This window comes from Coregonus lavaretus, assembly GCF_964263955.1.
Source record: "Coregonus lavaretus genome assembly, chromosome: 12".
Lineage (NCBI taxonomy): Eukaryota > Metazoa > Chordata > Actinopteri > Salmoniformes > Salmonidae > Coregonus > Coregonus lavaretus.
Window position 1 is genome coordinate 12,543,883 of NC_139999.1, and position 23,897 is coordinate 12,567,779.

Consider the following 23,897-nt stretch of genomic DNA (forward strand, 5'->3'; position numbering starts at 1 on the left):
TGTAATTAATTAATTAGATAGAAAAATACTTACCGATGTAAATTCAAAATTGACTAGGTTTAGGATGTATTCGATTCGGAACTGGTGTGCTGGGTTGGCTAACCGGACTGGGGGTGTGAGTGTACTCATGGCTGTCACTATAGTCTGGAATGGAGGAAAAAGAGAAAAACCTTGATTTACAAAATCTACTGACAAAAATGTATGTTTTTGTACATCTTGAAATGTATTAAAGATTTCCTCTATTGGACTACTAGTACTGATTGCTCATGTAAACAATGTAACCAATAGGGAGAAATCAGCAGTAAACAGCACCAATTACTGACCTCTATAGCTTCTTTTATGTTGTTTTTAATGTCTTGAATTTTCTGTTTTTTCTCCCTGTGAAGCATGAAAATAGATATTTAGAATCACGATGATGAGGAAGTCAGTGTATAACAGCATACCACCTTAATGGCATCAAAATCAACATAAAGGTGTAGCAACGCTTGACATGGAAAAGTAGAATGGCAGATTGGCAATCTTTACTCATCGACGAAGTCTGCAAACCTTAAATAAGGACCACAAAGATATTTCATATCCATAAAAAATGTTGGCAGTGGTTTTTCTATGAGGCACATGCATTGATGGACGATGGAGAGACAATTTAATTTGGATAGATAGATAGTGCATACTTCATGCATTTCATCAGTCTGTGTAGCTGGGCTGTCAGAATGTAGGAGTTTCAGTGACAGAGTAAAAGCAGTGCACTGTACGACTGAGAGGACGCTCCACTACATTCCTCACACTAAGACCCCGAAAACACCCTGTTCAAAAGAAACTGCCATCTCTTCTCACCTCCGCCATTCCACTCTTCTCCTCTATCTGCTCCTCCCTTCTTATCCCCTCTCCCTATCATTCTGTCACTCCCCACCTCCCATCGCCTTCTGTCCTCCTCATCCTGTTCTCCAGCACCTAGTACTGACTGGCACTGCCTGTCCCCCTTCCAGTAGGTAGGTACAACATTCTAGTCTGAGGGGCAGGCTGAGGCAACAAACCTGAACTGAAGCAAGAACGATAGAGATCCCCTCCCTCCATATATTTACCAATAGGCTACACCAGGGTGTCTAGCTGTGGAACGCAAAACGGACAACATCTGTCCTGAATTGACCATCAATATAATCTGTATAAGGTTCCTGCTATGGACTGACTGACTGATGTGTGTGTGTGCACAAATGTGTGTGTGTGTGTGTAATTTTGACCTACCATGTATTTAAATTGTACTATTTCTATTAGGTGATCTGTACTATATGTTGTGTAGGTCATGTGGGAGCAGTGGCGCTTGAATGTCCAAGAAAGATTCCCCCTCTGGGACAATAAAGTTGATCTGATCTTATTAAGACCTGTCAACTGTGCCATATGTGGAAGCCAAGGCCTTTTGACTGGGCCATTATAGTTCTGGAATGATCAGAATGATTAAATACATGACCCGTAATATGAACAATACAGCCACTGTAAGTAACCTGACAATCCACAGAAATGGAACCTGCGTGAACTCACATCGTCGGGGAAACAAAAGCTTAAGGCAAAATACTGTTTTTCATGAGCGGTCCTACAGTATTGCTGTTGCCATACTATTTGGTATACTATACTGGCTATGAAAATAAGTTAGTGAAACCAAAAACGTCAGCATTTTCTCTCGATGAGCAGGGCTAGAAGAAGACCCACTAGCCTGAACGCAGTAGGCTATGCATGTGATTTCAAACTATTCAAAAACAATTTCAAGGACCTGTTGAATAATTGGAGCCATCTCACAAACCACTTGTTGTTTAAAAACGGTTTATAAAATAGGCAATTCTTAGCGCAATACACTTTATAAATATTATCAATTAACTCAAGCAGTTTCACCTATAGGGATAACAAACACCTAGTCTCTGGCGAAAAACATGAATTTACTCTCTGGGGTGGGACGGAATTGCACACTCAAGATCATTGTAAATATTGCTGCATTGCCAGAAACAGGTGAATATGCATTAGCCAATTTAGCCAAAGTTCGCCATCACTTTACTGTTCCTTGCCACCTGGACAATTTTTTATTTTTTGTTTGCTAGAATACACATATATGCATATCATTTGACAACAACACTTTCAATACCTCTTACTTCAGGAGATCTCACAGATGATATCAGTATGTGTAATTCTGTTGTCAAGGTAACAACCTGTATCTGCTGCTACATTTACGTCATTTAACAGACGCTCTTATCCAGAGAGACTTACAGTAGTGAGTGCATACATTTTCATTGGTACTGGTCCACCATGGGAATCGAACCCACAACCCTGGCGTTGCAAGTGCCATGCTCTACCAACTGAGCCACACGGGAACATGGCAGGTAAGCTCTCACCCCTAGACAAGCTGAACCCCAATATTTATGAAAAGGCATTTGTACGTTTTGACTGTGGTCCTGAACCTGGTCGACCCGGATTGAAAATGCCTCTCCCAGGTTAAAACGAAGTGTGAACACTCTTGTCTATTCAACCTGATTGGGGTGAATGCCAGTGTGAGATTGCCATTCAAGCCATATACTACAGTATCTATTTAAGCAATAAGGCACGAGGGGGTGTGGTATTTGGTCAATATACCACGGCTATGGGCTGTTCTTATGCAGGACGCGTCGCGGACTCCCTGGACACAGCCCTTAGCCGTGGTATATTGGACATATAACACAAACCCCCAAGGTGCCTTATTGCTTTATAAACTGGTTACCAACGTAATTACAGCAGTAAAAATAAAAGTTTTGTCATACGTGTGGAATACGGTGTGATATACCACGGCTGTCAGCCAATCAGCATTCAGGGTTTGAACCACCCAGTTTATAAAGATGTATAATCTAAACAAATAATCAGCCTGAGAGAATCCTAGGACCTCGGTTACCAGTTTAGAGTCTGTGTAATATAAAAGGAGTAAGAACTCTATGGCCTTCAGTAGGGCCACAACGATACCAGTATCGCGATACTCATTAGTCTCGTGGCAAGTAAACAAAACACGAAGCGGATTTATCTTCTTTAAGAAAACATCATCATTTTGTCATCCAGAGTCACATTTATTTATTTTCCAATTCAAAGCACACAATATCTTACATACAGCAGGTTTTTAAAAGGACCAAAGACTTTGACCTGCTGCGGTTTTTTCATTTTTGCCATGGAAAAAAATATTGCGATACTGGTATCGTCCCGGCCCTAGCCAATTAGTTCTTGACACGGTTCTGCAAAGATTTATGATATTAGCGGAAATAATACTTACTCTGCATTGAAGCCATTCACATGCAATATTCGCATCTGTTTGACTATCGTGCTCTTCCCAGATTCACCAGCACCTGTACACAGAGAGAGGAGGAAGATAAAGGTCTAAAGACTTTTTAAAAAGACAGTGGTCTCTTTAGGGCGATATCAATTCCCTTGAGCTAAATTCTAGGCATGTAAATCACACATTACTTCAGTGTTCAACCAAGTTATAACCTACTACAACTAGGGCCCAGTGTGTTTCCTGGTCAGATAACATGGTCAGGAAGAAATCCTAACCCCTAGTGATGACTGTCCACTAACCACGGGACATGGAATGCTGTGAACATTCTGGGATATTCGGAAAAGTCATTCTCCACCCATTGAGGAACAGAGAGAACAAACGCTGTTCCTTCGTGCTAACAATATGCTACTTGCAGAATGAAAATGAAAGGCAAACAGACCACATCCTAACTTGGGCCTGAGTGACTTCTTTTTTTTTACTTCTCTCCAAGGGAAAAACACACCAATAATGTAGCGAGTTGACTAGGTAGACTTGTCATAAATACCTAGGCCCCTATAAAATCCAAAATGGTAACCAGGTTTCCGGGATCCGGTCAAACACATTTTCACTGTGCAGCAAAAAATAGTGTATTTGAATAAATATGCAGCTTTGAAATGTATTTTTGTTTTGTACGGTGAACATGGTTTTGTTGAATTCATGTATCCAAACATTGTGCATTCTTTTAGTGCATGAAGAACGTTGTTTTTGGCAGAGTTAATAGGGACCCTAGTCATTGTCACTTCAGACAGGAATCAATGTCTGCATTGTTATTAGGCCTAATACTGTAAGGTCAAAACTTAGAACATGATTGCATGTTGTTTGTATGCCAATTAAGATTAAATTGCTCCAAATATGAGCCTACCAAATCAAGCCAATTAAAGGAAAAGCTCAGTAGTTAGTCTAGCCAGCTATCCAAACTTGTAGTAATCATGGCCGAATACCGTTCCGGGCACTCATGGCATGTGCTCAGAGGTCCTGAACTCCGGGGGCCACCATTGATTTTGTTAGTCATTCTCAGTCAGATATCATATTAAGTGAAAATGTGTAGAATTGCAGGAAATTAGCTTTAAAACTGCTACAATCTCTCTCCACCCCATGGCAAAATGTGTAGAATTGCAGAAAACTTGCTTCCAATACAGCCGTTTTTATCTCAATATCAAATAATTTCTGTGTAACAATTAAGTACCTTACTGTGATTGTTTTAATTTAAAATGGTCAAAAATAAACAAAAATAGCTTCTTAGCAAAGAGCAATTTCTCAAGCAATTTTGCTAGGACTGTCTGGGAGTGGTCTGAGTGGGGAGGGGAAAACAGAAAATAAGCTGTTATTGGCAGAGAGGTTTGGAACTCTCTTACTAATATTTCTTATTTACCCCATGGTGATGTCACCATGGAAGGCCAAAGCTCCATCACACCAAAAACAGGCTGAAATCTCAGGCAGTCTTTTCAAACAGCTCTTACATTAAAAGGGCCATTATCATCATGTTCACAATGTCACAGTATTATTCCAACCTCATAGTGTGGAAATATATATAAAACCATGGAAAAACACATTTTTGAATGCACTGGGCCTTTAAAACTGCAAAATGTTCTCTATGCCCCATGGCAAAATGTATAGAATTGCAGGAAATTAACTTTAAAACTACACTTTTTCTCGCCACCGTCAAGAGGGGGGCCACTAAAATGTTTTTCCACGAGGTGGGGGGCCCCAAACCAAATCTTGCTTTGGGCCCCCTAAATGCTAGAGCCGGCCCTGTGTAATTGGAACAACTCCATTACTATACAATTATAAAGAATTTACAATGAAACACTGCAAATACAATGGTGTTACTTGAGTAATTACAATGTTATTACATAGGACTAGGAGCAACTTGATTACCCTAGGCCTACTGTTAAATAAATCAGTCCTGGTATTAGCAACGATTATGATTAAAAGCACTCCAAGGAAAAAGTCTATGAGGATGAAAACGGCACAATCCTGAGGACTATGATTTGTAGGTTACTCTTCCTAAATCAGGCATATAGACACACATAGCTAGGTCTACACCACAACTAATCATTCCCCTAGTCGGGTGGCATCCACGCAACAACGTTGCTCTGGACAAAGAAACAATGTTGCAAAAAAAGTGGTGCAAATCCTTCTGGTGGCTTTTCATGGACAGCTGTGCAGCGTGCTTCAAATGACAGGTGTTGCCAGTGTATGCCTCTTACAAGAACAAACTCCTATCGAAAATGACAGCACAACCAAACGTAAAAACCCATTGCAATAAAACAAATGGAAGAGTCTTGGTTTAATGGACTGCCTAGGAAGAACATTGGCCTACATACAAAAATACGTCATTTACAATGTCAGACCCTTGTCAACCTCAAATGCCACAATAAGTATATGGCTGGGATACCCACATTAAACATGGCATGAAACACTTTATCAATGTCAGAAACCTACCTAATAGTAGTAGCCGGTGAGTAGCTCGGTATATCTGTTTGTCTTTTTGAAGCTGTTTCTCTATCTTTTTGTTTGCTTCCCTCTGTGCCTTCTCCTCATTACGTTGGTCTTCGGTCTTACTATTGCCCAGACAACCCATCTTCCCAATAAAAAGGTTCGGGGGAGGGGGGATTAATATAACAAATAATTCTAGATTGCTAGATTGGGCCAAGAGAAAGACACCTTGCTCAAGATGGGTGACATTTATATTGCCAGTTGCAGACTAAAACCACTGTAACCTGTGGAAGATCAAGACTTCCCCAGACCGTAGCCTATGTCACAGTTATTATAATTAATTATCTGTAGGCTACAATAGATCATTCAGTGAGAACAGAGCGCTGGTGCTAATCACGACACCCAGGCCGCCCTCTCAGACAGTTGATTCCTATAATGTTTTCACTGTAAATCCGCAATATAGTCATCAAGATTCATTTCAATGTTTAATATTATACTTCAGCGCTACAATGTACATAAATGATCTCGAGTCGGGATTCCCAAGACGTGTTGCCGTGGAGCTGAAATCCACACTGAATTCTAGCAAACGTCTCCTCTAGAATCCATCATCGGTTTCACTCGTAGAATTCTGACTACTGCCATTCAAAACATTTGCTGTTCCATCTAAGCGCATTTCCCCTTTTCTTTTGCAATCCGTCCTCAGCCCCAGCGTGACAGGCAAAGCAGATAGAGGGTGGATTAAAAAATAGAAATATTTCCACTAAAATGAAGGCATGTGGATCATTATGCAGGGTTTCCTTCTTCATCCGAATGTCTTTTAAATCCAAGACAAAAGGTTTTTGTTGTAACCTTGTCAAATATCTCCTGTTTTAGTCAATTATATTAATTTATTTCCCCTCCTCGTCACAGATGTTGGTTGCTTTTGGGGTTTGTCCAGATCAAAAAGGCCCTTCTCTCCGTCTTTTTCTTTACCACTGTAATTTGTATTTCTCCTCACATCGGTAAGCTTTTCTGGGCGAACAATGACTTCAGTAGGTTTTGTTGTATGCAATGCATTTTCCCCGATTCAGGTATATTTATGAAAATCATCCGTTATTTTCTTGTTTTCTCGCGGGTTGAGCCCGCTGTCAGTCTAAGATTTGTATTCCTTTTGAATTCGTATGGTAGCCTAAGACTGGATATACATGTGCATATCGATATATGAACATACCGCGGTAGGCCTATATAATAATTAATCCAACGATGACAGTTATTTTTTCATGTAAAGGCCAGATCTGCTCTTGAATAAATGCGAATAGAATAGTTTCTTTGAAGTATTTATGTGTATTTTTTTCCTTTTCTCTGAGAATTTTACATTGAGATAGATAGCGTTAAAGAGATGGGGTGGGGCAAACAGCTCTCACTGAACCCTGGGAAAGACAAGAGTGTAATCACATGATTGGCCAAAACGTCATGAAGTTGCGATTCCGAAGAGAAAAGGCGCCCTCTTTGAAGAACTGATCGTCCATACAGGGCAAGTGAACTACTGTAGCACAACAGATGCACCGTAACCATTATAACATGGATACACAAAATGTATAAATACTTGCCGGATCTTTCTATTCAGTCTTGACTTCTTTATTCCCTCTATAAACCTCTGGATATTTTGGTGGAAATAAAATTAAACAAAAAACATCAAAGGATTTGTAAAGGGGTAGTTTAAACTGGTTGAAACCTCTCACTATTCTGCAAGCACCAAATAAGTACACAATTTGAACAATTTGTATTCATTTATCATAAACCATCTTTAAATGAATAACAACCTAATTAAAAACCACCCATTTATAAAGAATGTAAGTATATTAATATACATTTGTTTATGGATTAATTTGTAGATATGAATAATAAAAACACATTGCACTTCTTGCCAGATATAGGCTTACTAATTTACTGCTTTACTGGGTCTTGCAATTTCCCAATATGTGACATATCAGCCCAGCCTTAAAAAATACCAGCCTCTATTAGTGTGCTTGAAAAAAATGTCTCATATCAAATGTGTCCACATTGTAATCAGATTTCCCACTGCATTTAACAACATATGTATCTACACTTGACCACAGCACAGACTGTATGAGTATGTGGCATGAAGATGCCAGGGGTCTGTTTCTGAATCACAGCAATATACAGTCCATGGAAAGTTCTCTAAAAATGACTTTGTCTATGGTGAATTGATAGTTGCTGAATTATAATTTGTGTAAACTATTGTCGTGTGTGGTCAACAACGACGAGAGACTAATATCAGAGCTCAAATTCTTCCGTTAGTGTTTTTGACCTCATTTTGTAAACTGGGAAGTCCTTCAGTTCATATAGTCAGATGACTATCCTACTGTTTTGAGTGTAAATAAAAACATTTAGGCTGATATATTTCCTTTAACCATCATACAGGCTGGTATATTTCCTTTAACCATCATCCAGGCTGGTATATTTCCTTTAACCATCATACAGGCTGGTATATTTCCTTTAACCATCATACAGGCTGGTATATTTCCTTCAACCATCATCCAGGCTGGTATACTTCCTTTAACCATCATACAGGCTGGTATACTTCCTTTAACCATCATCCAGGCTGGTATATTTCCTTCAACCATCATACAGGCTGGTATATTTTCTTTAACCATCATACAGGCTGGTATATTTCCTTCAACCATCATACAGGCTGGTATACTTCCTTTAACCATCATACAGGCTGGTATATTTCCTTTAACCATCATACAGGCTGGTATATTTTCTTCAACCATCATACAGGCTGGTATATTTTCTTTAACCATCATACAGGCTGGTATATTTTATTTAACCATCATACAGGCTGGTATACTTCCTTTAACCATCATACAGGCTGGTATATTTCCTTTAACCATCATACAGGCTGGTATATTTCCTTCAACCATCATACAGGCTGGTATACTTCCTTTAACCATCATCCAGGCTGGTATACTTCCTTTAACCATCATCCAGGCTGGTATATTTCCTTCAACCATCATACAGGCTGGTATATTTTCTTTAACCATCATACAGGCTGGTATATTTTATTTAACCATCATACAGGCTGGTATATTTTATTTAACCATCATACAGGCTGGTATACTTCCTTCAACCATAATCCAGGCTGGTATATTTCCTTCAACCATCATACAGGCTGGTATATTTTCTTTAACCATCATACAGGCTGGTATATTTTATTTAACTATCATACAGGCTGGTATATTTCCTTTAACCATCATACAGGCTGGTATATTTCCTTCAACCATCATACAGGCTGGTATATTTCCTTTAACCATCATACAGGCTGGTATATTTCCTTTAACCATCATACAGGCTGGTATATTTCCTTCAACCATCATACAGGCTGGTATTCTTCCTTTAACCATCATACAGGCTGGTATATTTCCTTTAACCATCATACAGGCTGGTATATTTCCTTTAACCATCATACAGGCTGGTATATTTCCTTCAACCATCATACAGGCTGGTATACTTCCTTTAACCATCATACAGGCTGGTATATTTCCTTTAACCATCATCCAGGCTGGTATATTTCCTTTAACCATCATACAGGCTGGTATATTTCCTTTAACCATCATACAGGCTGGTATATTTCCTTCAACCATCATACAGGCTGGTATACTTCCTTTAACCATCATACAGGCTGGTATATTTCCTTTAACCATCATACAGGCTGGTATATTTCCTTTAACAATCATACAGGCTGGTATATTTCCTTTAACCATCATACAGGCTGGTATATTTTATTTAACCATCATCCAGGCTGGGATATTTCCTTCAACCATCATACAGGCTGGTATAGTTTCTTTAACCATCATACAGGCTGGTATATTTTATTTAACCATCATACAGGCTGGTATATTTCCTTCAACCATCATACAGGCTGGTATATTTTATTTAACCATCATACAGGCTGGTATACTTCCTTTAACCATCATACAGGCTGGTATATTTCCTTTAACCATCATACAGGCTGGTATATTTTATTTAACCATCATACAGGCTGGTATACTTCCTTTAACCATCATACAGGCTGGTATATTTCCTTCAACCATCATACAGGCTGGTATACTTCCTTTAACCATCATACAGGCTGGTATATTTCCTTTAACCATCATACAGGCTGGTATATTTTATTTAACCATCATACAGGCTGGTATACTTCCTTTAACCATCATACAGGCTGGTATATTTCCTTCAACCATCATACAGGCTGGTATACTTCCTTTAACCATCATACAGGCTGGTATATTTCCTTTAACCATCATACAGGCTGGTATATTTTATTTAACCATCATACAGGCTGGTATATTTCCTTTAACCATCATACAGGCTGGTATATTTCCTTTAACCATCATACAGGCTGGTATACTTCCTTTAACCATCATACAGGCTGGTATATTTCCTTTAACCATCATCCAGGCTGGTATATTTCCTTTAACCATCATACAGGCTGGTATATTTCCTTTAACCATCATCCAGGCTGGTATACTTCCTTTAACCATCATACAGGCTGGTATATTTCCTTTAACCATCATACAGGCTGGTATACTTCCTTTAACCATCATACAGGCTGGTATATTTCCTTTAACCATCATACAGGCTGGTATATTTCCTTCAACCGTCCCATCATTGTCACTATTTCACCAAGGTGTGAGTAGTTAATCTCCAAAGGCCTAAAAGTAACAGATCAAGATGTCAACCTTCAAATCTACAGGTAACTGCCAAAAATAAAGGAAACACCAACATAAAGTGTCTTAATAGGGTGTTGAGTCACCACAAGCCAGAACAGATTCAATGCACATTGGCATAGATTCTACAAGTTTCTGGAACTCTATTGGAGGGATGGGACACCATACTTCCATGAGAAATTACATAATTTGGTGTTTTGTTGATGGTGGTGGAAAATGCTGTCTCACGTGCCTCTCCAGAATCTCCCAAAAGTGTTCAATTGGGTTGAGATCTGGTGACTGAGACAGCCATGGCATATGGTTTACATTGTTTTCATGCTCATCAAACCATTCAGTGACCACTAGTGCCTTGTGGATGGGGGCATTGTTATCCTATGGGGGCAGGGGCATAGCCATGGTAGCCAAAATATTGGCCGGCCCAGCATTTTAAACATGACTCTAGGCATGGGATGTTAATTGCTTAATTAACTCAGGTACCACACCTGAGTGGAAGCACCTGTTTTCAATACAATTTGTATCCCTCATATACTCAAGTCTTTCCATTATTTTGGCAGTTACCTGTAAATCATGATGAGGCTCTGAAAGATGCTTACATTTCAGGTGGAAACCCCTCAACATCTGCAACAGAATTGTGCAAATAGCAGATACATTTTCATCCACCAAAAAGTTGGATATGTGTACTATACATACAAGGTTAAATGTGAAAATGTGATTATTTGATTCCACTTTGCATTAAGAAGCATAAAACCCATATACTTACATCGTTATAGGCAGGTGAAGTGCAATTACAATATAGGGACATATTGCTACATAGTTTACAAAAACAGGTACCACTTGTAAACTGTTACAATGTGTACCTACACTGTAATTACACATGTAACTACATAGGTTTTAGGCCACTTCATGCATGTAAAGTGGGACCCCAATTTAAATTAAATATGACCACTGAAAGACAGCAAGGAGTTGACAAAATGCAGCTTCCGTGGCTAAGGTGTGGTCCAAATGTTTTACTACAGAGCATTGCTGTGTCTGCCTTGATCCCCTGTTCCTTTTATAATACAGGGCCATGTGTGTATTGTGTATGTACAAATGATTTGTGTTCAGGGTGATAGTCACAACAATAAGAACATGACTAAGCCCTTCAACCTGTTGCCCAATGATTTCCCAGCAGAACTAATAGAATAGTTACATATGATTAACTGAGAGTGAAAGTTCCAAACTGTGGTGAAAAGTGGGAAAAGACTGTGTGGTAATTCATTTATTTTTATCAATGAACAAAAAGGATTCTGTATCCTACATTCAAATGCAATGCCCAACTCTTGCCAGTACGGGGCAGAATTTAGTTACAGTTGTATCATCCCTGAGGCTTCTCAGCAATCACACTGAATTCTAGGATTTGAGCAGTGGTGATTTTAGCATGTAAATCTTGGTGGGGCAAACTCAACATTTTTGTTTAATGCATGCCAGCAAAGCCACTACACAACAAAACACTAAATAATACACTAATTGCACTATAACAGTGACAAACGGTGCCCACAAACTGTTAGGGCCTACATAAAGCTGTCCCAACAGCAGAGCTTTCTTTTCAGCACCATGGAGTGAATCCTTACCACTGCTACACCTGGCTATCAGCGGAGCCTTGTCTGGCAGCGAAACAGTTCATTCAGCCTCATTTACTGCCTTTTTTAAAAACATAGCTGATATGGCTGACTTGCTTAAACAAATGTGGTTTCTACTGACAATTGAGATGTACAAACTATGGCATAAGGGGATGACGAGCGGATAAGAGGCAATCCGTAATTTCAATTAAGACATTAATGAGCGAGCTAGGACTGACGTAGTCAATATAACTATTTATTCAGCACTTTCGAAATGTACAGCGACAGAATTCAGAACATGGGCCGTTCTTACAGTATTCTCCCTGTACACCAAGTCAGAACCGTAGGATAAATAAAGGGGGCATTTAAGCAGACAATGAAAGCTCTTACAATATTCAATGATTACATTTCTCTAAAACAGGCTATCGGCTACATGTGCACCACCAAGTCAGAACAGTAGGTTAAGTTATGAGGGGGAAAGGGATCAAATTATTAGGGTGAGGCACATGGGCTACTAACAGCTTACTACACAACATACACTTAGTATTACCTTCTTAGCTACAGTATACATATCTCCCTGGCATATTACATAATTATGCAGCAGCATACAATACATTATTGGACTCACCTTGTTGTGCTGTGCTCACTTGAACAGGAAGGTGGCGTGGCGGTCCTTCTTGTGGGCAAATATTGTCATCAAACTTTGCCATCAAAGTCTGGCATTCTCTGGATTTATGGTGCTTTCAAGACAACTGGGAACTCTGAAAAAAACAAGGTCGAATCATGACGTCAGGGATCTTCAGGTTGGAGCTCTAGAAAGAGGCCAGAGTTCCCGACTTGTAATTCAGAGTTGGATGACCGTTCAAAACGTATTTTCCCAGTCGGAGGTCGTTTTTTTCTGAGTTCCCAGTTGTCTTGAACTCACTGAAGTCTGAAATGTCCAAGTTCCGAGTTTCCTGTTGTTTTGAAAGTGGCAGAAGTCATGCTGGATTGACAGCATGGTCAATTTATTTAACCTTTTCTGGCCCATGGCATGTGAATGTTTATCCTTTTAAGCTTGGAAAAGAGACCCTTAAACCCAGACTTGGACCACACACCCCCTCACCACCGAATAGCAGGCTAGTGATTGCTTTGCAACGCTTGCAGTTAGCCACTGATTCCTACCAAACCACTCATTGTTGAATGTGCAATTTCCGGGCCTCCCGAGCGGCGCAGTGGTCTAAGGCACTGCATCGCAGTGCTAGCTGTGCCACTAGAGATCCTGGTTCGAGTCCAGGCTCTGTCGTAGCCGGCCGCGACTGGGAGACCCATGGGGCGGTGCACAATTGGCCCAATGTCGTCCAGGGTAGGGGAGGGTTTGGCCGGCAGGGATGTCCTTGTCCCATCGCGCTATAGCGACCCCTGTGGCGGGCCGGGCGCAGTGCACGCTGACTCGTCGCCAGGTTTATGGTGTTTCCTCCGAACACATTGGTGCGGCTGGCTTCCGGGTTAAGCGGGCACTGTGTCAAGAAGCAGCGCGGCTCGGTTGGGTTGTGTTTTGGAGGACACACGACTCTCGACCTTCGCCTCTCCCGTGTCCGTACGGGGGTTGCAGCGATGGGACAGGGACTGTAACTACTACCAATTGGATATCTCGAAATTGGGGAGAAAAAGGGGGTAAATATCAACAAAAAAACAAAACATTAAAAAAATTGATTTTGCGATTTCCAACTTGTTGTGTAATGTTTATGTCCAATGGCTGATGAGCACCGATACGTTTTATCTATAATTTATCTTCATATGACAAGGATTTAAAAGGATTTGCCAGTAGATTGTCAACTTGATTCATGATGATGACTGCTTGTCTAGCTTGCTAGCTAAGATTTTGAAAGTATGATGTTGACATGATCAGTCCAATCAAAGCTACGGTAGATATAACATGATTTGATGTCATTTGATCTCTGGCCAATGACCTTGAGCATTCTTGGATGGGCACTTCTAATGTAAATCTATGACAGCACCCAAGGGGCTTGAACTTTCTAGCTCTCCCTGTAGATTTTGCAGTGATGTCGTGTCCCCATGAGTGACAGACCACTGAGCCAATCACGGCGCAACTAGAGAACATTACCAACCCTACGCTCTGTATTTACTGCTGGCTGACCCACCACCACAGAAAGCACTGAGCTAGGCTGAAACACCTGCATTTTGGAGCTGCCTTACTCAAAGCAAAAAAGAGACCATGTTTGTATGCGGCTTTATTAACTAAATTATTATTATTTTTTACATTGTTTGCAAACTGATATGTGACATGTATTAATGCCAAAATAACATGCAAAACATGCAAAAAAATAAATAATAATAATACTAATTATTATTATTATTATAATATATTTTTTAGCTAAACAGGTGCTGCTCAAAACAGGTGAGGCTCTGCCCCACCTGCCCTGAATGATGGGTCGCCACCATATTTGAATTTCAAAATAATTAATCTGGCTAAGAATAAATATGTAACTAAATTAAACAAGACAACAGTAAACATGTCGTCCCCCCACGAATGATGCAGCGCCACCCCTTGGCCCAATTGATATATTGTGTGTGACTAAAACATTTCACTTAATTACTATAGCTCCTGCCTTGTGCCAATCAGTGTAATATTGTAAATGCCGGATCTCTCTGGCAAGAAGTATCATTCACCCAAGTTTCATCAAAATGGGCCAGTGCTGTCTGAGATATCGTGTGTGACTAATGTAAAAACGAACGAATGGAGACAGATACACAGTCCTATCCCCGATTTTATTGTGGGGGACAATAAAATGTGGAACTGATAACATGAAAAGTGGTCTATCTTACAACATTTTACATTTACATTTGTAAACATTAACAGTTACAAAAATGTGGCTAATGTAATGTAAGTCAGTGGAACTATAAAATGGACCATACTTATTATAGTATGTATGATGTGTTACATGAGGACTCATTTAAACGTAACACAGAATTTACATTTAACTTTAATAACTCTTGTAGAAAGTGAAAGCTCCAGAACAGCCCTAATAAAAAATCCTACTCCTTTTTTGTTTTCTACTAATTAGCATTTTAGCACACAATCATACCTCTACTTTGTTCTGTTTTTCTAAAAACAAAATGTCAAACTCCAAAAAGAGGTCCCCTAAGGACACAGAAGATAGGCTTAGCTAACAGGATGGAGATTATCAGCAGAACAATGAAGAGAAGCAATGATTAAGGTAATAACTAACTCACACCTGGCTGGATTACATGAGCAGCGTTCACAAGCATAAATAGGTTTTCTCACTCTGCTCGTGCCCAGGCTGTTCTTAAACCTACAGCCCCGCATGACTGGTGTATTTTGGTCACAGAGCCCACACAGTTCTTCCACTTGTGTCTGCAAACTGCCCTCCTTTCCTTGTGTAACGTATAAAAAAGGGGCAGCTTCTATAAAGGCAACGGAGCTAAGGGTCTCCTTGTGATACAGTCTATTACTAGGCTGTATCAAGGCCTTACTTTTCTAACACTTTTAATTCAATTTAGTTTTTTATGAAACCTGTTCTCCTTCACTTGAGCAAATCAAAACAACCCCTTCCACATGAACAAACTGAAGCGGAGCTGAAAAAACGGGATATTCCTGAGGGGAAAAACACAGTACTTGCATAAGCAGTTACAAGCAGCCATAAGCAGTTATTACTTTGCCTTATGGATCCTTTTGTGTGTGTGTGTGTGTGTGTGTGTGTGTGTGTGTGTGTGTGTGTGTGTGTGTGTGTGTGTGTGTGCGTGCGTGCGTGCGTGCGTGCGCGAGACAGATATAATGCCACATTTAGCTTATGCAGTCTGCTTTTCAAATTGATCTTGTTCTGTTCTCATTGCTCAAAAAGCAAGCATGTGAGAATCCGCCTGTTCTCATATACCCTCAAGTCAGCATTAGCCTCTAAAAGCAATGATAGCATGTCGTTTCTTAATTCACCCACTAAATAAACTATAGGCTACAATAAGTATTGTGTTTGTAATAACAAGCGATGAATTGGGCTGTATGTACTGCTGCTGCTTATTTACACTTACAACAAACAGTCCCTCAAAATAATGTGTTGTTTGGACATCAATAACCATCACCCACAGAGGTGTAGAGAAGGCAACTGAGATATCAATGTAGATAGCCAGTTTGATATCCCAGGGAAGTACAACGTATATGTCTTGACACTTGATATATTGGTAAAAGGACATGAGTGATTTATTAAATTCAGGGCCTAGCCTATATAGGCTAACTATATCCAATTTCAGTGTGGATATTCTTCTGAATAAAAACACAGAACTAGCTTATAAGCAGTCATAGCAGATAGGTTAGTCTACTTGTCCAGTTAGCAAATGATCACAAAGCTGAGATCCTTATGGACATATGGCCAAATATACAGTGCAGAGCACAACACTGTAAATTAGGTCATTTAACAGTTCAATTAACTTACCCAATAGCAGAAGCCTGTGGGTTTGTTTGTATTCTCTCTTCTCTTCCTTCAGACTCTTGTCTATGTTCCGACTTCTCTTTACCTCTGCTTTGATCCGTGCTTTCTCCTCCACTCTGCGTTGATCCCGAAGCTCCAAGTCGGATGAATTGTCCTGCTGCGCCGGCTCGCCATCTAGCCCAGCATTAGCACCCGTTCGCCCGCTGTAGGTTATCGATGAGTGGGGTCCTATAATCCTAGATCTAAAACTATGACACATCCCCATAACGAGCGGCCAGGTTACAATTCAATTAGCTAACACTGAATGAGCGTGGAAACACCATCATTATCATAACAGTCTCGCTGTTTATTGTCACATCCCGTTAGCGGACATGGGGTCCGTGGACCAAGGTGTCTCCTTCTCGCACTTCAATGTTTTTTTCTGAAAACGTAAAAGCCACTCACAGTCTCTGACGAATATGAAACTGAACGGCTCACAGTTTCAGTGCTTCTAGTGTGATATATTTAAGTAGATAGCTTGTTGGTTTGCCCTATTTTTCTCTCGAAGTGCTTCCTCATCCTTCCTCTTTCCTGTTACCATTTTTAGGAGCAACAGCAGAAGACAGAGGAAAAGCCACGATTTCGAGTCACGTGATTTGCGTCATTCATAGCATGCCTGATTCATTCTCAAATCAATCACTCTCACAAAATATACATACTGTAGGTCGGGTTATAGCTTAAAGGCTCTTTTCAATGTCAGACTACTTGAGGCAAAATAAAACGCAATTGTCTTTATCTGAAAATGTAAATATCTTACTCAGAGAAGGGTAAAAACTGTGTATCTCTCTCTCTCTAGATGAAGATGGATTATATTAACACTACTGTTAACGGTTGGGTCATCCCTATCATGCGGTGCCTTTTCTGTCCCCAGGAAGTATCACTTCTTATTTAGTGTATAGTAGTGTGAAATGCGGAATCCAAAAAGCTTTAAATATAAGGTCAGGTGTCCTTTACCTTAAAAAATCTAAGATATGGATCTTGAAAGGGAATTTTATGTATTTTCAAAACTTTTTTTCAGTGGATGTAGGAGTTTTTACCATGTCCCAGGATGTTATTCATCAACTTCTACGAGAAATATAAACTATAAAATAATAACATATTTGAACACTTTCTTCATTATTTTATAGTCCTAGTTAAATAAAATAAAATATGTTTGATAGAGAAGTTAAAAATCCTGTTCAATTGTTCACCATTATGCTAGCTCAATCTTGCTCACTCACGGAGCTATGGCAAATTTAGGCTCCAAATGTCCACCATGTTAGGACTATGCACCTTTTTCTGATAGAATACCAAAAAATATTAAGATATACTTTTCCCCCTAAAGTTAAGAGGTACAAAAGGCACCGCTAATTAGGAATGACCCGGTTAACTGTCTGTCTATGTTCGTATTACTGAGCTCCAAATGTGTGTGTACGTGTGCGTGCGTGCGCGCGCATGCGCTGTGTGTGTGTTATAGATTTTTCAGATTGGACCATATAAATCGGATTAGGGATTTTTGTGATTGACTAGAATTCAGTCAATCAATCGATCAAATGTATTTATAATGCCCTTTTTACATCAGCAGATGTCACAAAGTGCTTATACAGAAACCCAGCCTAAAACCCCAAATAGCAAACAATGCAGATGTAGAAGCACAGGCGGCAGAGAAACCTCTCTGAGATTGCCACTAGATGGCAGCAAATTCTAACTCATGTAAACTGTAGCTTGGTACAGATAGAGCCAGCTTCATAATGTTTCGTATTTACTCCAACCTCAATATATGCACAAATTAAGGACATTGATTAGGTGGTTCCATATAATTATTTCCACAGAAATACTTTAACTTTATTTAAAATTAATTTCCCCCACATTTTTCACCATCTGTGGTTCTAGAAACTGCGACTTCCTCAAACTATGAAAAGTCGCACCTCCCCTTTTCAGTAGCTGTACAAAAGCTAAGAGAACTGAAGTCATCCACTAGATCATAACATTAAAAGTAGACGTCGCTGCTTCATGAAAATGGCTGGGAAAATAAAGAAGTTTTACGACTTTTCAGCTAAGTTGCTGTGTGGAGATTTGCTAAATTTCTCCTCCCTAAAGGATAAAGTTGTGCTTATTGAAAATGTGGCGTCACTTTGAGGAACAACAACCAGGGACTACACTCAGATGAACGAGCTCCATTCGCAGTATTTCGAAAAGGGGCTCGTGGTTCTGGGGGTGCCCTGCAACCAGTTTGGCCATCAGGTAGGCATTCACTTATTTTTCTATATGAATTTCGATTTCAATATTGCAGGTTATTCGGTCTTCTCTTTGAAATGTGGTGGTCAAGTAGTGGTCAACTCTCAACCTGTTAGCCCAATGGTAGTTTGGCCAGTTGTTGCAACATTGTAGATTGGGAATAACACCAATTGTTAAACTGTCTGTGTGATACTTTTGGGACTCATCATTGAGACATTATTTGTTTTTTCCCCTCTTGTTAACATGCTTCAATTAAGATCATTTCTGAAACAGATTTATTGTTTATTGATTCTTATTCTGTCTAAACAGGAGAATTGTAAGAATGATGAGATCCTGAGGGCCCTGAAGTATATCCGTCCAGGAAATGGCTTCCAGCCCAAATTTCCACTTTTTGAGAAGATGGATGTGAATGGGAATGATGCCCACCCCTTGTTTGTGTATCTCAAGCAGAAATTGCCATTCCCTGCCGATGACTCCATGGCCCTCATGAGCGACCCCAAGTTCATCATGTGGAGCCCTGTCTGCAGGAATGACATCTCCTGGAACTTTGAAAAGTTCCTGGTCGGTCCTGATGGGGAACCTTACAAGCGCTACAGCAGAAGGTTCCTGACCAGTGACATTGAGGCAGATATTAAGGAGCTACTCAATGTGAAATAAACCGTCCTGGCAGAGCTCTCACAGGGGTACAGTGGTAGTGGTGGTGATAAGGATGTAGAGAGCCTGGCCACAGGGACAACACAGAACGTCTTCACTCTCCTGTTAATCAGCAGTCACACATTTTCTTAATCTGTTTTATCACAATATCCCTTCACCAGTACCAACGGCTTTTGCTACCAGCCTCTGCCTCTGTAGGAATATGCCTGCTGCATTTGTTTCAATTGGCTTTGCTCTCCTGTGCAAGATACTGTTGTTTTTGAGACTCTTTACTGAATGAAGTGATTCCTTAAAACCTTTGTTGTGAGGGGAGTTTCTGATAAAGATGTAAAGGCCTGAATCTAACAGTAGTGTATTACTCATGTATAGCAAAGACCAGTCAGTGGAAAAATACATGTAATAAAACATTATTTTATTGGTTTTCATTTCCTTTAACATTATGTAATTCTACAGTAATGGAGTTATTTGAGGAGTAATAACAGGTTGATGGTTGATATTAACATACAATCAAAGTTACGTTTTTACAACAGAGCAAAGTTCTATAGACTGTTACAATCAAATAGTTTTAGTATTGGTTATAAATATTATAAACGGAATTTATGGTGTATAAAAAACTACAACAGAAACTACAGTAACTTGAACCAATTAAATAAAAAAGCCTAGATGTCCCTTGACAAAATAAAGTAGACATGGATACATAAAAACTGCAATCATGTTGTCAGTCACTCAATTGAACAATTCACTACTAGGATTGTTTTATTTACTGTAAAGTGAGCCCAGATGTAATCTAATTTTCAGACAGGTCTTTCCTGAGGAGTTGTTATCAACAGAATCCTATGTCACGATGCTGTGTGTACAGATAACTGGCTGAATGAGGGTCTTGTCATTGAGGACAGAAGTCATTGTAATAAACAGAAAGATCATACTCCTGTTCCATCTGCAACACAATCTCTAACATGCAGTGGTCCTCCTCTGAACTGGACACATCTCCATTGCTGCTGCTTCTGTCCTCTACCAAGCTGTCTGAACTGTGTCCCTCTGGTGATAGAGACTCTTCTTCTACATCCTGATCCCCACACACACGGTGCAGCTCATTCTCAAACTCCAGTTTAGCCACTAGATCCTCCAGAGTCTGGATATCTGAAGTCCCTTTGCAGGGGACACAATGCAAGCTTTGAGTGGATGACTGGTTTGTGTTTGCCATCTCCTTAATGTGATAGCTTTGTGTCTTTAAACTAGTACAAGGGCTGATCTTAAACATTCATTTTGTTTAACATTGCAATGTGGCAAAATGAAAAATAACCACCAGTGTGTGAACATCACAAATTGTGTTTTAATACTAACCTTGAATACTTTGTGTTTTAATACTAACCTAAAACTTCAAGTAGATCTTTAGGGAATGGAGCTTCTGATTTGCTTGACAGTGCAAAGCTCTCCCTTTTATGCCTTGACTCCTCTTGCCTTTTGAATGAGAACATTTCTAATTAACTCAAAATAACATTGTTATAGTATAGCCTATTGTAATGAAGTCAGTCTGCTTTTTATGTATCCATAATCTCTATACCTGACAAGTGGTTCCTCAAATTGGAGTTTTGTTTGTGAGTGACTGAGTGAGTCCTTGCTGGACTTATCAAGAGAAGAGGGTGTAGTGATCTCTAGTGCTGTAATATCCTCCATTGCACGGTCCAAGGCTTCAGTTAGCCCTTGTCCTTGTTTACACTGTTTCAGGCTTGTTGGAGAGACTGTAATGCTGTACAAATTAAATGGTTATGGTAGAATAGTGGCTGATATCCCCTAGCGGCTGCTGGTAGTGCATCAGCAGTTGTCCTATTTTTATGTCAGTCACTGACAGTCACTCAATTATCCCATGTCAACTAACATTTGATAGTTTGCTAGGTGAGTTAGTTGAAGTAATCATGGCCGAATTACTGTTCAGGCACGCAAGGCACGTGCCCAGGGGCCCTGACCTCCAGGGGGCCCCCATTGATTTTGTTAGTCACTCTCACTCAGATATCTGTAGTAGAATGTGTAGAATTGCTAAATGTTTTCTTCATCCCAATGTAGAATGTGTAGAACTGCAGGAAAATAGCTTTAAAACTGCAACGTTCTCTCTCCGCCCCATGGCAAAATGAGTATAATTGCAGGTCATTAAGTTTAAAGCTGCACATTTTTCTCTCCACTGCCAAGAGGGGGGCCACTTAAATGTTTTGCCCGTGAGGTGCCCCCCCCCCCCCCCCAACCAAATCTCGTTTAGGCAATAGGGCCCCCCAAAATGCTAGAAACAGCCCCATGTGGATGACCCATGTTTCTGGGCATATTGACCCTGACCCCCTTGACATTTGGTAAGGCAAGTTGCTTAGCTAATTTTTATTGATAATAAACTCAGCAAAAAAAGAAATCCAAATTACCTCACAGATCTTCATTGTGAAGGGTTTAAACACTGTTTCCCATGCTTGTTCAATGAACCATAAACAATTAATGAACATGCACCTGTGGAACGGTCGTTAAGACACTAACAGCTTACAGACGGTAGGCAATTAAGGTCACAGTTATGAAAACTTAGGACACTAAAGAGGCCTTTCTACTGACTCTGAAAAACACCAAAAGAAAGATGCCCAGGGTCCCTGCTCATCTGCATGAATGTGCCTTAGGCATGCTGCAAGGAGGCATGAGGACTGCAGATGTGGCCAGGGCAATAAATTGCAATGTCCGTACTGTGAGACGCCTAAGACAGCGCTACAGGGAGACAGGACGGACAGCTTATCGTCCTCGCAGTGGCAGACCACGTGTAACAACACCTGCACAGGATCGGTACATCCGAACATCACACCTGCGGGACAGGTACAGGATGGCAACAACAACTGCCCAAGTTACACCAGGAACGCACAATCCCTCCATCAGTGCTTAGACTGTCCGCAATAGGCTGAGAGAGGCTGGACTGAGGGCTTGTAGGCCTGTTGTAAGGCAGGTCCTCACCAGACATCACCGGCAACAACGTCGCCTATGGGCACAAACCCACCGTCGCTGGACCAGACAGGACTGGCAAAAAGTGCTCTTCACTGACGAATCGCGGTTATGTCTCACCAGGGGTGATGGTCGGATTTGTGTTTATCGTCGAAGGAATGAGCGTTACACCGAGGCCTGTACTCTGGAGTGGGATCGATTTGGAGGTGGAGGGTCCGTCATGGTCTGGGGCGGTGTATCACAGCATCATCGGACTGAGCTTGTTGTCATTGCAGGCAATCTCAACGCTGTGCGTTACAGGGAAGACATCCTCCTCCCTCATGTGGTACCCTTCCTGCAGGCTCATCGTGACATGACCCTCCAGCATGACAATGCCACCAGCCATACTGCTCGTTCTGTGCGTGATTTCCTGCAAGACAGGAATGTCAGTGTTCTGCCATGGCCAGCAAAGAGCCCAGATCTCAATCCCATTGAGCACATCTGGGACCTGTTGGATCGGAGGGTGAGGGCTAAGGCCATTCCCTCCAGAAATGTCTGAGAACTTGCAGGTGCCTTGGTGGAAGAGTGGGGTAACATCTCACAGCAAGAACTGGCAAATCTGGTGCAGTCCATGAGGAGGAGATGCACTGCAGTACTTAATGCAGCTGGTGGCCACACCAGATTCTTCCATTTCTGTTAGTCACATGTCTGTGGAACTTGTTCAGTTTATGTCTCAGTTGTTGAATCTTGTTATGTTCATACAAATATTTATACATGCTAAGTTTGCTGAAAATAAACGCAGTTGACAGTGAGAGGACGTTTCGTTTTTTGCTGAGTTTATAAGTATAACAATGTTCTTTGTTGGTATGCCTAAAGCTTCAAGCTAATAGCAAAAAAAACATAGCTAAGCTACCTAACGTTAGCTACCGTTGTATGTCAGCGATCGGGTGTTAACTAGCAAGCGATCTGAAATAACAAGTTAATTAACATTAGCTCTTGTGTGTGGTGCAGGTTAGTGCTTGCTGGCCTCACCATTTTCGCTGATTTTGCTTGCTTGTTAGATAACTCTGACTGATGGTTAAAGTTAGCTAGCTAACTTGCTAAACAAGGTAAACTTCTGAAGTTCTAGACTTGGAATCTGCAACCGCCATCAGTGTCTCGTGACTAAGTACCTGGTTGAATGTGACTCGTTGAATGTGGCTCGTGAGCCAGCTGATTATGAACATGTAAGCTCTTTCGTGGGAGCTTAGTTTGCTGGAAAGGTTGCAGAAGTTGAAATTTAAAATGGTTAATGTTAGGGTTTAGGGTATGGACGTCCCAAGTATCCCGGGTAGCGCTGACCATGAGATCAACCCACAACACCCCCCTTGATGACAGCGTTTGGCGCACCCTACCAGACAGCGGAAGTACTGAGCTTAGCAAACTCGTAAAGATGTCCGGCCAGGATGACCCAGTTCAAAGAGAAATCCACCAGGATTGGGCAAATCGCGAGTATATAGAAGTGATC

At 40.6% G+C, this 23,897-nt stretch overlaps 1 protein-coding gene and 1 pseudogene across 2 annotated transcripts in view; one reads left to right on the top strand and one right to left on the bottom strand.

Moving 5' to 3' along the window:
* LOC311138898 (guanine nucleotide-binding protein G(s) subunit alpha-like) overlaps positions 1–16,810 on the bottom strand; it is a 43,800-nt pseudogene extending 26,990 nt beyond the window's left edge. Inside the window, exons 1-4 of the transcript XR_014615466.1 lie at positions 16,541–16,810; positions 3,278–3,350; positions 324–378; positions 34–144 (exon numbers count right to left, since the gene is read on the bottom strand). The product of XR_014615466.1 is annotated as a guanine nucleotide-binding protein G(s) subunit alpha-like (transcript). The remainder of the gene's footprint in view (positions 1–33; positions 145–323; positions 379–3,277; positions 3,351–16,540) is intronic.
* Positions 16,811–18,486: 1,676 nt separating this feature from the next.
* On the top strand, positions 18,487–19,867 carry LOC311138904 (glutathione peroxidase 1-like). The gene is made up of 2 exons (XM_084173700.1): positions 18,487–18,799; positions 19,103–19,867. The coding sequence occupies exons 1-2, from the start codon at positions 18,722–18,724 to the stop codon at positions 19,448–19,450; spliced, it is 426 nt and encodes a 141-aa protein (XP_084029826.1). The 5' UTR covers positions 18,487–18,721; the 3' UTR covers positions 19,451–19,867.
* Positions 19,868–23,897: the final 4,030 nt, after the last annotated feature.

Excerpts from the sequence above, each read along its gene's own strand:
- LOC311138904 (XM_084173700.1), top strand. The coding sequence starts at position 18,722 with ATGAACGAGCTCCATTCGCAGTATTTCGAAAAGGGGCTCGTGGTTCTG. Across the intron at positions 18,800-19,102 it reads GCAACCAGTTTGGCCATCAG|GAGAATTGTAAGAATGATGA; the intron begins GTAGGCATTCAC and ends CTGTCTAAACAG.